At 53.7% G+C, this 13,580-nt stretch overlaps 1 protein-coding gene across 2 annotated transcripts; it reads right to left on the bottom strand.

Annotated features, from left to right (window-relative positions):
- Positions 1-334: 334 nt before the first annotated feature.
- On the bottom strand, positions 335-9,153 carry Dnajb5 (DnaJ heat shock protein family (Hsp40) member B5). Of its 2 annotated transcripts, none has more exons than XM_052176310.1 (4): positions 9,030-9,153; positions 5,677-5,921; positions 1,957-2,558; positions 335-1,741 (listed from the first exon to the last, which is right to left on the bottom strand). In XM_052176310.1, the coding sequence occupies exons 2-4, from the start codon at positions 5,885-5,887 to the stop codon at positions 1,508-1,510; spliced, it is 1,047 nt and encodes a 348-aa protein (XP_052032270.1). In that variant the 5' UTR covers positions 5,888-5,921; positions 9,030-9,153; the 3' UTR covers positions 335-1,507. The 2 variants fall into 2 exon arrangements, with proteins under 2 accessions (XP_052032270.1, XP_052032268.1); XM_052176308.1 differs by lacking the exon at positions 9,030-9,153 and adding an exon at positions 8,085-8,279.
- Between the last annotated feature and the right edge of the window lie 4,427 nt (positions 9,154-13,580).

Below are 13,580 nucleotides of genomic sequence, written 5' to 3'. Positions count from 1 at the left end.
CCTCCACCCCCTGCAAGGAATACAGTGTCTCTAACTCCAAGAGAACATTTAGACAAATATGCTGGATCTCATGTTGACAGCTTCTGACAAGGCTGGGCTCTTTCTCACAATCGAGGGTATTTTCTTCTTCATAGACAGCTGGGCTGTGGCTTCTAGCTTTGTTGTTTGTATGTGTTCTGGAATTCCAAGAAATCAGAGCTTACAGGAAGAAGGGGTGAGCCTCAGCTTGTCCTGAGGTTGACTGACTTTCCTGGGGTGACCAGGGCCCCGGAAGGAGGCTGACAGTGCCACTGTATTCCTGCCTGCACCAGGGTTACTGCTTCTGCTCAGAGGCTATATTTTTAAAATACTTTATTTTTTTCATAATACTGTCATTACAAAAAATACAAAAAACTACTATAAAAACATTCAGGGGCTTGTCAAAGTGAGAAAACCTAAAGACCCCACCCCAGGACCAGCTGAAGCAGTTTTCTCCCAGCTCCTTCACTATTCAACTTTTATACAACTGTGGGAGTGGGGTGGGGTGGGGGTCACACAGGCAGAGAGGGGCTGGAAATTTCTGACACAGCCTCCAAGAAAAGTAAGAAATAAGTAGCTTCACATATCACAAAAGTGGGGCTTGGAAGTTTGGGGTGGCTAGGCCCTGAGTTCAGAGATGTGGGGAGAGACCTGTGACCCTGAATCTCTTGGTGGGGAGCAGCTGCCACCTGACCCCAAAGCCCTTTCCTTTCTGCTGATGGCTGGCAGATGGCTCCTGCCCACCTCTTAGCTGTGATGGTTCAGCCCCTCTCTTCTTCTCTCCGCCCTTCACCCCCCCCCCACTCCAGAGCAGCTGAGGGGGACAGATCCTCCAGCTCTGTGGGGTGCAGGCAGGGTAGCTGGTGGGGCGGCTCCTGAGTGTTGACTCGCCTCCCTGCCCCAAATGAAAAGTGTCTCGTGCTCCAAGGACAGCCTTGTTCACAGGTGACGGACCTTCCCTTCCTATCTCCTGTCCTTTGTCCCCTAGAGGGACACAGACCATTTTGGCAAGTAGCACTTGTGCAGTAACACTGTGCAGTAGCCTCGGACACTACAGACCCGGGGTGAGGTGGGAAGCGGGGTCCCTCCTACCCTCTTTCTTCAGAAACAGGAAGAAGGCGAAGGGAAGGGAGAGGAAGGGTGATTGCAAGGCTGAGAGGGAGGAGGACATGCTATTTACAGGCAGGACAAGGAATCTATAGCTCCGAGTAGCTCTCAAGTCACTCTCCAGCCACTGCAGTGGGAACTGGATTCAAAGCATGTGACAGAAAATTGACCCCTGGTCTGGGCTAGCTCTCCCCACCGCCCTCCCATTCCCCCAAAGCAGCCCAGCTCTGAAAGGGGTCGGGAACAGGAACGTTTTCCTGAACATCAGTGGCTTTGCATTTTAGAAAAGGGCCAGTGTCCAGTGGACATCCAGCCGGGTCCACATGTGATGGGGGAGTGTGGGGTATTGCTGTGGTAGGCTCCAGACTGGCCAGGGCGGAGCCTAGGAACAGGGTAGGTGCTGTTTAAGGATCTGCCGTGTCTGTGGGGTCAATCTGTCTGGGAATCGAACTTTGAACTCAACGATGAGGTCTCCCCGCTGAGTGGGCACCTTGGGGAAGGGAAGTCCCTCCCCACGGAGTCTTTTCACGGTGCCTGGCTTGATAACATCATTGCAGGGTAAAGGGATCACTCGGCCATCAATGGTGGGAATGTTCACAGTGCAGCCACACAGCGCCTGCAAAAAAACAAGTCAGAGTAAGGAAAAAGTAGGCAAAGAGTGGAGAGGGAGGAAAATGATTCACATGGGAAAAGAACATGGCAGGTAGGAAGGAAATGCTTCCTATCACCCTCCTACAGACAGACAGACAGACAGACATACAAGCACACACACACACACACACAAGCACATACATGCACACATGTGAACAGACACAGACACACACACCCCACCTCCTTGAGGCTGATGAGTGCACTATAGAGCACATTGGTGCCGTCTCGGCGGAAGTGTGCATGAGGCTTGTCTTTGAGCACGAAGACAATGTCGGCAGGGATGTTGTCGGGTGTGGCGTCGCCCTCTTTGGGGAAGGTAATCTTGGTACCTTCCTTCCAGCCACGTTTGATGACAATGTGCAGGATTTTGTCCTCAGTGCGCACAGTTCGCCCGTCAGGGTTAAGGCGCCGCCTTGTGATCTTCATGCGCTTGGTAGAGCCGTGGTAGATCTCCTCCAGGGACACCCGCAGCTCATGCACCACAGGGGGGTCCTGTACCTTGCGCCGGGGGTACAGTGGTTCTGGGGCTCGCCTTGGACCCCTGCTCAGCCCATTGAAGCCAAAGCGGCCAAAGGCACCAAATGGGTCCTCATCTTCATCCACATCCATGTCATCTGGGTCAAAGCCACTGAAGGGCCGAGTGGAGCGGCTGCTGGCAAAGAAGATATCGAAGGGGTTGGAGCCACCAAAGAAGGAAGCAAAGGTGGCATGAGGGTCCCCATGAAAGGTGTAGTGAAAGGAGCCACTGGAGCCACCTGATGTACCACCGCCGGTCTTGAGGCCTAAAGGGGAGGAGAAGTTAGGGGCAGTGTGGCTCACCCTCACCCGTCCCAGGCTCTCCCTGTGCCCACTAAATGCTGGCTCATGGCCCAGGGAAAGAAGCGACCTCTAACCTCCACAGAGAGGACTAGATTAACACAACGAGAAAGGCTTTCGACAAGATTAATTTCTACTCAACTGAATATATATTTAGGAATGTGTACATGACATGGCATTGCATGTCTGTAATCTCAGTACTCTGTAAAGTCTGGGTAAGGGGACAGAGTTTAGGTTAGTCTAGTTTTAGACTGGTCTTAGAGTTACAGGCTGTATACTGAGACCTTGTCTCAAACACCAAACCAAAACAAGCTGCATCTTGAGAGCCCACCAAGCTGAGTTAGCTCATAAATGGGAAAGCTCGGACCAGGAGCCTGAGAAGATGTGACTTAACTTATGAATTATTTCCATGCACAGTCCCAAGAGCCCTCGAAAAGGTTGGGTCGTTGGCCTCGTCTTACATGACAGGCCACATCCACCTCCCAAATCTCTATGAGACAGACCTCAGAGGAGGCTGCTCAGCGGGCTGCCTTGATGTAAGTGTGGACATAGGTTAGGAGGAAGCCCTGCTGGACTCTGCTTCATCTCTCCCTACATTTTGCTCAAACTGGAAATCAAGAGTTCCCCAAAACCAAGAAAACTCATTGATATAATGAGGAGCTATTTTTTTCTAGAAAAAATATCAATTACTATATTTGCATATTGTGATCTAGTGTTGTGCAGCTTCAGGGACTGTCATTCACATATTGTACAGACAGACGATCATGGGCCAGCTCCCCAGAGTAACACCACACCAGCCCTGCGTTCAGCAAGTCAATGGCACAGTGCAAGGGATGACCCCAGCTGCGCCCTCTTGTCTGAGGGACTTGGGTGCCTTGATGGCACTTTGGGGTGGGTGCGTGGTGGAGTGGATAGGATTAATACAGACTGACCCAGAACATGTAGATTCAGGGGTGGGGCCCAGGCTAGAGGGAGGGCCCCTCTCACCGAGGCGTATTTGCTTGTTTAGTGCCGCTGGGGGTGGGACCTGGGCTGTGCGATGCTCTAGACACGTGCTCTGGCACTAGGCTACATTCTCAGCCCTCTGTGAGACCTTTTATCTAAAATTTCAATTGGCCTCAGGAACCTGGGCTTACATTATTTTCTTATTCCATGGGGCCACAAGAACAGATTTGGATTTCATTAGAGAGGCTATGAAAATAGCAGGCATTCAGGGGCTTGTGGCAGCTTCCTCTTAACCCCTCTCTTAAGACTCAGGGGTCTGGGGCTAGAGAGATGGCTCAGTGGTTAAGAGCACTGGCTGCTTTTCCTTAGGTCCTGAGTTCAATTCCCACGTGGTGGCTCACAACCATCTGTATTGAGATCCGATGCCCTCTTCTGCTGTGTCTGAAGACAGCTAGAGTGTACTCATACACATTAAATCAATCAATCAATCAATAAATCTTTAAAAAAAAAAGACTTGGGGTCTGTTCTTTGTCCCTGTTGAAGGGCAGCTGTGAAGCACGCATAGGAAACTAGGCGGAGCTTGGGGAGAGAGCAGGAGGCTAGATTGATGACAACCATGGGTAATTCACTGTGGGGATTCCTGCTCCACCACCCACCCCATGTCAAGCAGGGAACAACTTGTCCCAAGTCAAGCCAGTGCTGCACACAGACTCAGCTAATTATTTTGGCTGGCTGTGGAGGAAGAGGCAGGGTGCACAGCAGTGTAACTGGCTTCTCAAGGCAGCTTCTCCCTCCTCCAGCCCCTCAGGTTTGCCTGGGGCCACAATGCACTTGATCTGCACCACAACTCAGTGTCTAGGCCTAGGGTCCGAGTCTGGGTGTTGCTTCACTTGGTCATCATTGAGGTGGGGGAGGACGTTTCTGGGTAGCTTCTCCCACCTCCTTCCTAAGCAAAAGTTGGGTAAGGGCAGGGGCGAGTGCAGTTCTGAGGCCAGCCACACGGAGGCGTGTGCCTGCACTGCTCCCCTTCTTCCTCACTTCCACACTTCCCACCCTCCCAACTAGGCTGGGAGAATACCAGGGATTTGAGCAGGTGCCTGGTCGCTCTGAGAATTGACAAGTCTGGGAATAATCAGGGGAAAATGGGATGAACTCGAAGCATGGAGACTAAAAATGTGGGGGGGAGCTTGGAAGATGGGGCGCAGGGAGGAGATGAACAGGACACAAAGCGACAAGGGGACACAAAGACCATTCTCTTGAGCTCCTGCACTTAATCAGGTATGGTACACGCCATTTAGCCTGGCTCATTCTGAGGGTAGGTTGGGGAAAGGGAAGGGGACAATGTGAAAGAGTGGAGGAAGGACAGTTCTTCCCAGGAAGGCGAGGCCTCAGCTGTGACAATGTCTCTTAATATAGCCTGACAGGTGCCTATGGCTGGCGGGTGGCAGGCGCCCCGAGGGGCAGGCCCAGAATTAGCAGCTACATCATGCCTGTGGGATGCGCTGGGAGGAGCCACCCTCTTAGAGGCTTTATTTGGGCTTTTCCTGCTGCCCGCCCAGTGCGTGGCCACCAGCTGCCCTAGGGAAAGGGTGAGATGCCAGACATCTCCCCTTCCACTCCTGGATGCCTGCCACTTCCTCTGGGAGGCGAATCTTCACTGTTCTGCTGTCCCGAGTGGGACTGGGGGATGGTGATAACAACCATTTCCACTCAGAACTCTTGTGGTTAATTCCCTGGGGCCAGACTTTTATGCTGATGAATGTAAATGCCGTCCTCAGAGAGTCATGGTCTCTCTCTCTCTCTCTCTCTCTCTCTCTCTCTCTCTCTCTCTCTCTCTCTCTCTCTCCAACCTTTCTGATCAGCCAATGAAGCTGCGGGGACCTCAGGCAGGACTAATAAGGCTGGGAAGGAAAGAAGGTGGGAGGAGGGGGGCTCTGGCACAGTCTCCAGGCCTCTCTAGGGCCAGGAGGGGACAAGGGAGGGAGAAGAGCGAGTGTGGTGGGGAGGAGAGCGGGTAGGGGCCAGGTCGTGAGTGAGCTACTCTAGGGGAACTCTACACTGCTATGAGAACCGGCCCGCCCGCCCACCCGGCCCGGGGCCCCAGTCAATCACAGGGCTCTGGTTGCTCTGTCCCCTTACCTTCCTCGCCGAATTGGTCGTACAGGCTCCGTTTCTTAGGGTCACTCAGGACATCGTAAGCCTCAGCAATCTCCTTAAACTTCTCCTCAGCGTTGGGTTCCTTGTTCTTGTCCGGGTGGTACTTCAGGGCCATCTTCCGGTAGGCTTTCTTGATCTCATCGTCGTTGGCCCCAGACGGGATTCCGAGAATCTTGTAATAATCTTTTCCCATCACGGCCACTGGACCGGGGCTGGGCTCCTTGTTTCTGAAAGAGCCCAGGGCCAATCTTTGATGCCTGTTCTCTACAGTCCAGCCCCACTCCTGACGATCCTGCGATCCTTAAATGACCCCCGTATGACCTTCAGCAGGTCACGCCTATTCTCTGGGCCTCTGTTTCCCCATCTGTAAAATGAAAGTTTTGGGCTCGATGATATCTTCTGGCTCTGACAAGAACCATTCTATGATTCCTTTCTCAGCTTATGGCTGAAGATGGTGGCCCACTTCTTGGGGCTAGGCAGAGGCCCAGGCCCTCGGGCCAGCCTGAGGACCCCTGAGAGGCCCTTCTGAGTGAAATGGCACTGTGGACTGACAGACACACACAGAAGCTGGAAGGTCAGGGCACTGAGTGAGGTCACCTGAGCTTCATAGTCTCTCCTACGCCACACCTCAGGCATGATGCCCAGGCAGAGGACAGCTGGGGCAGTGGCCCAGAATGGGGGGCAGGCTCCTGTCTCCAGCCAGCTGAATTGGGGCATGGGAGTTTGGAGTCTCTTCTGCCATCGGGGACCCCAGATCTCTCTGCCCTTGCCCCTCAGACCATGCTAAGCTTCACATGTGACTCAGATCACAGAGTGACTCAGTGCCTTTGGAAACCTGTTTCTAACACCCTCATTAGCAGGGGGACACTGCCGTCCCCAGCCAGGGGGGCAGCTGCCTTTACTCACTCCCAGGACTGACACACTGAAGTGTGACTACTTGTCTGTGCTGCCTAAGCACCAAAGGGAGTGGGCAAGGGCATCGGAGAAAAGGCCTTCTTAAAGCCTAGGTGCCAGGGGACAGATGGACTAACCCCTGTGTCCTAAATACCTTTGCTGCAAGCCCCTCCCCTACCTGCCCTTACATCTGAGGATCTGACTCCATGCTAGGCTTATTAGACTCCTGAGTGGGGTCAAGGACACCAAGCCAGGGTCTCACACTCTACCCTGCTCCCATCAATGGACATGAAGGGAGGGGAGTGGCCACATGCCATCCTTTAGCCTTTTTGAGGTGTAGCCAACCCCCGTTAAGACAGGGAGAACCAGCGTCTTTCTAACAATGTCCTGGCAGCCGGAGCTGACTGAGGCCTGCTTTTCTGCCCCTGACTACTTCACAGTAGTAAAGTGTGCGAGGTCCTGGCAGGAGTGAGGGCTGGGACAGGGGCCCCAGGTAGGCAGGGGGAGTGACCTTAGCCTGCTGCAGGTGGCTAGGCTGATTCATGGTACTGGAAGCCACCTCACTCTGACAAAGAGAAGGCACTATAAAGGCGGGTACTCCCCCATCTCCCCTCACCAGCATGTCACGCCTGTGGGGGAGACTGGAGTTGGGGGAGGCAGAGAAGAAAGAGCATCTGGAGGAGGGCAGCCATTTTCGGAAACGGCATTAAAAGCAGTCTGAGAGGGAGATGGGTGGTCTGCCATCTTTGCCTCAGCCCACACTTTCTTTCCCCCAAGAGTGGAAGAAACCTAGAAGAGCAACAGGGAACCCAGGGGTCTCCAGTGGCTTCCGGCAGAGGGCAAGCGGCACAGCTCGGCAGCACCCACCGTTTGCGGTCCTTCATTTCCTCTGCCACTGCCCACTTCGCCCTCTCTGGCACCCACCTGCTAGCTGCTCTAGACCCACAATCCTCTTCCCTCTACAGACACAGGGCAAACTCTCAGGACCTGCCTCCTTTCCCTCCTTCTTTCCGCCCTCCTTCCCTCTCCCTCCCCACCAGCCACGTGGTAGGATGACAAAGGAGCCCCAAGGCATGGCTCTGCCTTTGATGAAGAATGAGTATGTCAAGGTGGAGCTAGGAAAGGGAAAACAGAGGACAGATAACAAGAGGGACTGTCAAGTTCAGGGAGGAGACAGGGTCTGACGGACAGGGAAGAGAGGTGACAAAAGGAGAAGGCTGAAGTGGACCACAGGTCACTGATGGGCTGGGAGGGAGAACCGGAAGAGCTGAGATGTTGGAGATATTTGTGGAAGCATGAGTTTGAGAGAGAGATGAATGGCTCCGGGTACCATTCATTCAAAAGTACAGGCGAGGTCAAGGGGACTCATGCATACACCAGGAGGAGATGAGGACGACAGGGAGGGAAGGAGGGAGGAAGGCGGCGGTGCAGGCAATGGCTGATGTGGAGAGTCTGACTTGGCATGGGTGTGAGTGCCCTTCTCAGGAGGGACTTACCGAAACTTTACAAACCCATTCAGCGTCCACGCTCGAAGTTTTAAGGGCTCCAGCTGAATTTTAAACATCAAGCTGGCTAAGAAGTCTTCTCCCCAGAAGTGTGGGAAGCTCCGGAAAGCTCCTCGAGCCTGCAGTGGGGGTGCTGCTGGGGGTGGGCAGGACAGCACTGTGCGCTTAAACATGCCCAGCCAAGCCCCTCACCTCTGATCGCTCCGCCGGAGCCTGCCTGGGACGCTGGAGCTCTGGAAGCCACCTCCTCAGATTCCCAGAGGCCGTGGCCCAGCAAGGCCTGTCTCGTGCCCAGGGAGCTGGACTTGATCCCCAGGTGTGGAGGGCAGTGAGAGGATCCAGTGGCCCTCTGCTCGCAGGTGCAGCAGTGTCTGGCTGAATGGTGTGAGCGCCTGGACGGCTGTGTGGCAGTGAGGCTGGAAGTGACAGTGTGGAGTTGCTGAGTGGCAGCGTTTGTACCTGTGACAGGTGTGATAGTGAGGGCCTGAGAGTCAGTGAGTGAGCTCCTCTCGCCTCTCTGGGGAGGACCCTTCAAGCCCAATCCCTAAGAACCTACTCAATGAAGTCACTGACGGGGAGTCTCCGCCCCCGCAGATGGGCGGGGAGGGGCGGGGCAGAGCCGAGCCTGGCCGGGACAAAAGGCGCGGCAGGGAGAGGAAGGAAGGGGGTTCGCGCGGGGGAGGGGGTCGGTGATGTCACCCCAGCTGGCTGGCTGGCCTGCTCAGAAACGCCTCCGCCCGGCGCAACCCAATCCGACCCGACCCAACCCGACCCTTGTCGCAGACGCCCAGCACCTGGCCGACCTCGAGCTCCCAGGCCCCTCACCCCTATGGCAGAGGGGACTAAGGGCCCACGGTGTCCCAACCCCCAATACCAGGACCTGTCTTCTCGACGCCCCACTCCCGGGACCCCCGAGTCCTCGCTCAGCGTCCTCACCGGTGAGGAGCTGCGGGCGCCGCCGCGGTCCTTCTATCAGCCGCTGCCCCCTCCCCCGGCTCCGGCTCCGCCGCCTCCACTCGGGACAGGAGTCGCCTGCCCGCCGGCCGCAGACAGCGGGACCGGGAGCCCGCCCCCACGGCTCCGCCTCTGTGCTTCCCATTGCACGGTCTGTCCGTCACTCAGATCAGACTCTGCTGTGATTGGATACCTCTCAACGAGCGTCCGGGTGATAGCCACCTCTTCTCCGCCCCTGTCACCCGGCCACACGCGCACACATTCCGGGCAGTGATTGGTGTGGGTGTGATTGGTGCCCTCTGGGATCAATCAACCACACCTCTTCTCCATCTCGTCGTGTTATTGGTGCAAAGGACATAGGGAGGCAACTCTAGGCGCCCTTTGATTTTATTGGCTGGTCCCTGTGATTTCGACCCAAGCCAGTGGGGGCAACTATATTAGTCCAGTCTCTAGTATGAGAAAATGAGACCTTCTGGCCACCGCTTGAGCACAGGGAGAACCTTCTGGAACGAGTGCAACCTCAAAGACAACCTATTAGGCAAACTACATTCATCAGTTGTCGGTGACACCAGGCATTCTTTCGAGTCGAAAGAGGGGGGGGGGGAGGGGGACAGAGACATAGACAGAGAGACAAGAGAAACAGTGTACTTAAAAGATGCAGTCTCTGGACCAGTGCCAAAAGCTCACCCCTTCTTACCCGTCTTCTATCAAATTGTGATCCAACTTGACCTGGCCTGGTTTAGCTTTACCTTGTCTTGACCTGGGATTGACCTGACATGGTTTAACTGTAACACAAAACAGAGCTCGGTAGCCCTGAGAAGAATTCTAAATGCCCTTGTGATTTCTCTCAGCGCTTGTAACTGGTAACACCTTCACGAGTCTCTGTCCATCTTCAGTGCTTTCACACCAGCTCCTATAGCAGCAGTGGCTTTGCAGCCACGTGGAGTCCCCAGTGTCCAGTTCAGACGTGTAATAAACTAACCTTCCATCTTCTCCTCCATGCCCACGCCTCGTCCTTTTTCTTACCCCCTGTGATATCTGGTCTTCCCTCACCCCAATTTTCTGTCCTGTTCTGTATCTTTCTTACTCCCCCTTTTGTCTTAATTCTTAATTCATCTCCCTGCTTCCATGGTCTGCAATATCATAGCTCACAGTTTCCCCTTTAATCTTTTATCTCAGCTTTACATGATCCTCTTTCTTAACACCCTCATACACTGTCATCTCTGGCCCCCCAGCCCCCTAGTAAATCATTAAATCTCAGCCCCAGTGTCCCCGATACTCAGAGCAGGCGGGGCTGCGGAGGCGGTCGCCAGCGGAAGCCGCCGCTCCAGCAGACACGGAGCCTGGCGCCCACGTTACTGTCTCCCAGGCCCATCTGTGCTGGAGGGAGCGGGGGTGGGAGGGGGTAATCTGGGGGTGAAGAGGGGGAGGGGGTTCTTGGGAGATTTGGTGACAAAGGCCTGAGAAAATTCTCTCTCCTTATTCTTTGCCAGTTCTCAGAGACGGATTTAGATATCTATGAGGCCATGCTAAGCAGTTGGAACTGTAAACTGAGGCTTGGAGTACCTAGGCACCAGAATAGAGCAGGAGACTGGTCTTGGGGTTGAGGGGGGGGGGATTCTACATATTCTTAACAACCCTTCTCTTCCCATTGTTCCACATGCACTCCAAGGGTAAAGGAATTTGAGTTTACAGTAGGAAAGGGGACTAGGGTGAAAGAGGAGTGGGAAGGGGTGTGGAGCCATCAGGATAAGGACTGACAGGCATCTGGTTGAAGGAGATGGGATGGGAACTAGATCGGGGACCATAAGATGGGGTGGGAGGCAAAGAGGACCTGGGCAGGTGAGAAGGAGGGGAGGTCGCTGGGAGGACACTGTAGGAGCAATAGAATGACAGGACAGAGAAATCAGATGAGGCAGAGGGAGGAGGAGGGGAGAGGCTGCGATGAGGGAGTGGAACAGTGTTGTGGGGTGGACAGGGTATCCTGGGAAGAGGCGGTCCAGGAATGGCACTGGCCCCGAGGATTTGGGGGCTGCCACTGTCCTTCCTCCTGACGTGAGGGGCCCCAACTGTGTCTCTTCCTACTTCTAGGCCTGCCTCTTGCTGCTCCCGGCCTTGACCACGCCAGCACGGAAGGAGGGTTTAGCCAAGAGCTAAACCTGGCTCAGCGGATGCTAAACTGGACTTCAGGGCCTGGAGGTTTATGTCCTTGAGAGTGGTGACCACACTTCATTGTCTGCCTGGATCACTAGTGTTCCCGCTTGTCCTACTTTCTAAGGCATCTGAACCAGAGGACACAGGGCAGCACAGACGAAGAATAGGAGTGCTGGAGCTGGTCAGCCTGTTGACCTTTCAAGGGCACTGGCCTCATTTGTTCTGGGCAAATGGGCTAAGCAGCAGTAGATGCTCCCAGGCTTTTGTGGGGGTTAATTAAGGTGACACATGTAATAGTCTTAGTTCCGAACATGGCATGCAGTTAATGTAAGTAACATTGACTCTTACCGTGTGTTCAGGGCTATCTGGGTGTGTGAATGCAACTAGAACTGTGTGTGTCTGATGGGGATTGCTAGACTCATGAGCCCATTTGTAAGTGTGCATCTGTATAAGCATTGGTATGCCTGATTCTGTACTTGGTACATATAGGTATGTGGCTTTGTGTCAGCACACAGGTATGATTAAATAAATGGCTGTGTAGGCATGTGACTCCATGATGAAGAGAGAGGGAAGTATGTGGCCATGGACACCATTTCTGCCAGTGTATGTACGCATCTGTGATCGTGTTGGCTGCAGACACCCCCGCCTGCCCTCCCTCCTCATGGAGACGTCATAACCCTAGGTGTCCCTCATTTCCTCACCCTGAGGGAACCGGAACCTGTGGGCAGGGGGGTGGGGGTGGGTGCCAGTGAGGAGGTGTTTAAGCAGGAGCACATGTTCCCTCACAGACTGTGTATGGGAGGGGGAGCCCCTATCTTGCACACATCCCAAATCCTCCAGAGGAAGTGCTTCCCCCCTCGGCCTGTTCCTAGTTCCCTGTCTTGTCACCATGGCAGCAGTTGCCAGGGGCTCTCATGGTTGCTAAGATCTGGGTGTGGGAGGATGCCAGGCCCTGTTGCTAGTGGAAACAGAATCCTGGAGGCAAGGAAGACTACCCCCACAGCTGCCAGCTCTGCGTAGCGATAGCATTGGCTCTTGGGCTGCCCCTTTTCCCAAATTGAACCCATGATTTGTATGTGTCAGTATGGTGTGTGGGGAGGCTTTAACATGAAGCTGGGACTATGACACCTTCTGGGGAGAAAAGAGGCGCCCCAGTCTGCCTTTTACCATTTGTAAAGCCAGCAGCTACCAAGAAAGCAGAGGCTGCCTTGTTCTCTCGTCTCTCCCACTGGTCCCCGGGTGGCGTTCATGGTTGGAGTTCTCCAGTGGCTGGGTTCTCGCTCCCGGTGTTTCACCTGGCCATAGGAAGGATGCGCGAATGCAGACTGACTCCTTGTGGTCAGACTCTTAGCATATCATTTGATATGTGCTTTGTGTTGACATAGAGACATAGGGTTGGTCCCACACTGAAACCCATCTGCCTAAGATACCAGCTTTGTTATAATCTTGGCCATGGGAATCCCTTGAATCAATCCTCAGCCTCAGCTTATTTCCTAGACACAGCTGAGCCCTAATTTTAATGCTAGACACTTAAGCTCACTGTCACCTTCACTTCCTATTCTCAGTGACTGAGCATTGGCCAGCGATTCTTCTTCTTGGTACTTGTTGGCCTCTCCTTAAGCTTCTAAGCTCACAGTGACCTTAGGGGTCTGAAAGTTATTTTTCCACTTTAGACTGGAGATGTCAGTTTCAGGGCTGGCCAGCAGAGGGCGTGTAGCATAAGACTCTCAAGGAAAGCGTCATTAAGTGAGCCTCTTAGTGAACTAAAGAAGTTTTTGGCTTTGTGATACTTAAACTTTAAAGTTATGTGACTGCTTGAGCTTATAGATATATCTCCAGATAAGCTGGGAGGGTACAAGAAGGCGCTCAAAGTTGACTGGCACCTCAGGTGTCAAGAGGACCTGGTAAGGTATCTTACTCCAAAACTCAGCACTGTGTTGAAGGTTTTGGTGGCGTTACTGTCCTCCCTGGTGTTCAGTTGTCCTTAGGTCTATTGAGAAGAACATTGTATCCTCACAATGCTCACCCTTCACCTGAGCTCTCTTTTAGGGACCTCTTCAGCTTTATAGGCCCTATTGCCAAATGTCAGCCTTCTGCACCGGCCATGCCCCCCACCCCCCCAGGATCCATGCCTTTACAGCTTCCTCACCTGCCTTGTTTGATTCCAGCCATTCCAGGCTTCCGGTCTGTGCTCCTGACTCTGATTGGCCTTTTCCTGGAGGGCTGGCAGGATTAAACAGGATGCCTTGCCGCCCTTTTCCATGTAGCTTCAGGTTGCTTTAGGTTTTTTAAAATTTTTCTTTTTTGATAGCTAACTCATAGATAGATCACTCAGACCAAGTTAAAGCCGCAAGCTATTTTATCCTGAGGTGATGATTC

This window comes from Apodemus sylvaticus, chromosome 3, assembly GCF_947179515.1.
Source record: "Apodemus sylvaticus chromosome 3, mApoSyl1.1, whole genome shotgun sequence".
Taxonomy (NCBI): domain Eukaryota; kingdom Metazoa; phylum Chordata; class Mammalia; order Rodentia; family Muridae; genus Apodemus; species Apodemus sylvaticus.
This window is presented reverse-complemented; position numbering and strand designations above follow the sequence as displayed.

Coding starts and splice junctions, on each gene's coding strand:
- Dnajb5 (XM_052176308.1), bottom strand. CDS start 8,266: ATGTTTAAGCGCACAGTGCTGTCCTGCCCACCCCCAGCAGCACCCCCA. Junction 5,922..8,084: donor AATGGGTTTGTAAAGTTTCG/GTAAGTCCCTCC, acceptor GGGCTCTTTCAG/AAACAAGGAGCCCAGCCCCG. Junction 1,742..1,956: donor CACTCATCAGCCTCAAGGAG/GTGGGGTGTGTG, acceptor GTTTTTTTGCAG/GCGCTGTGTGGCTGCACTGT.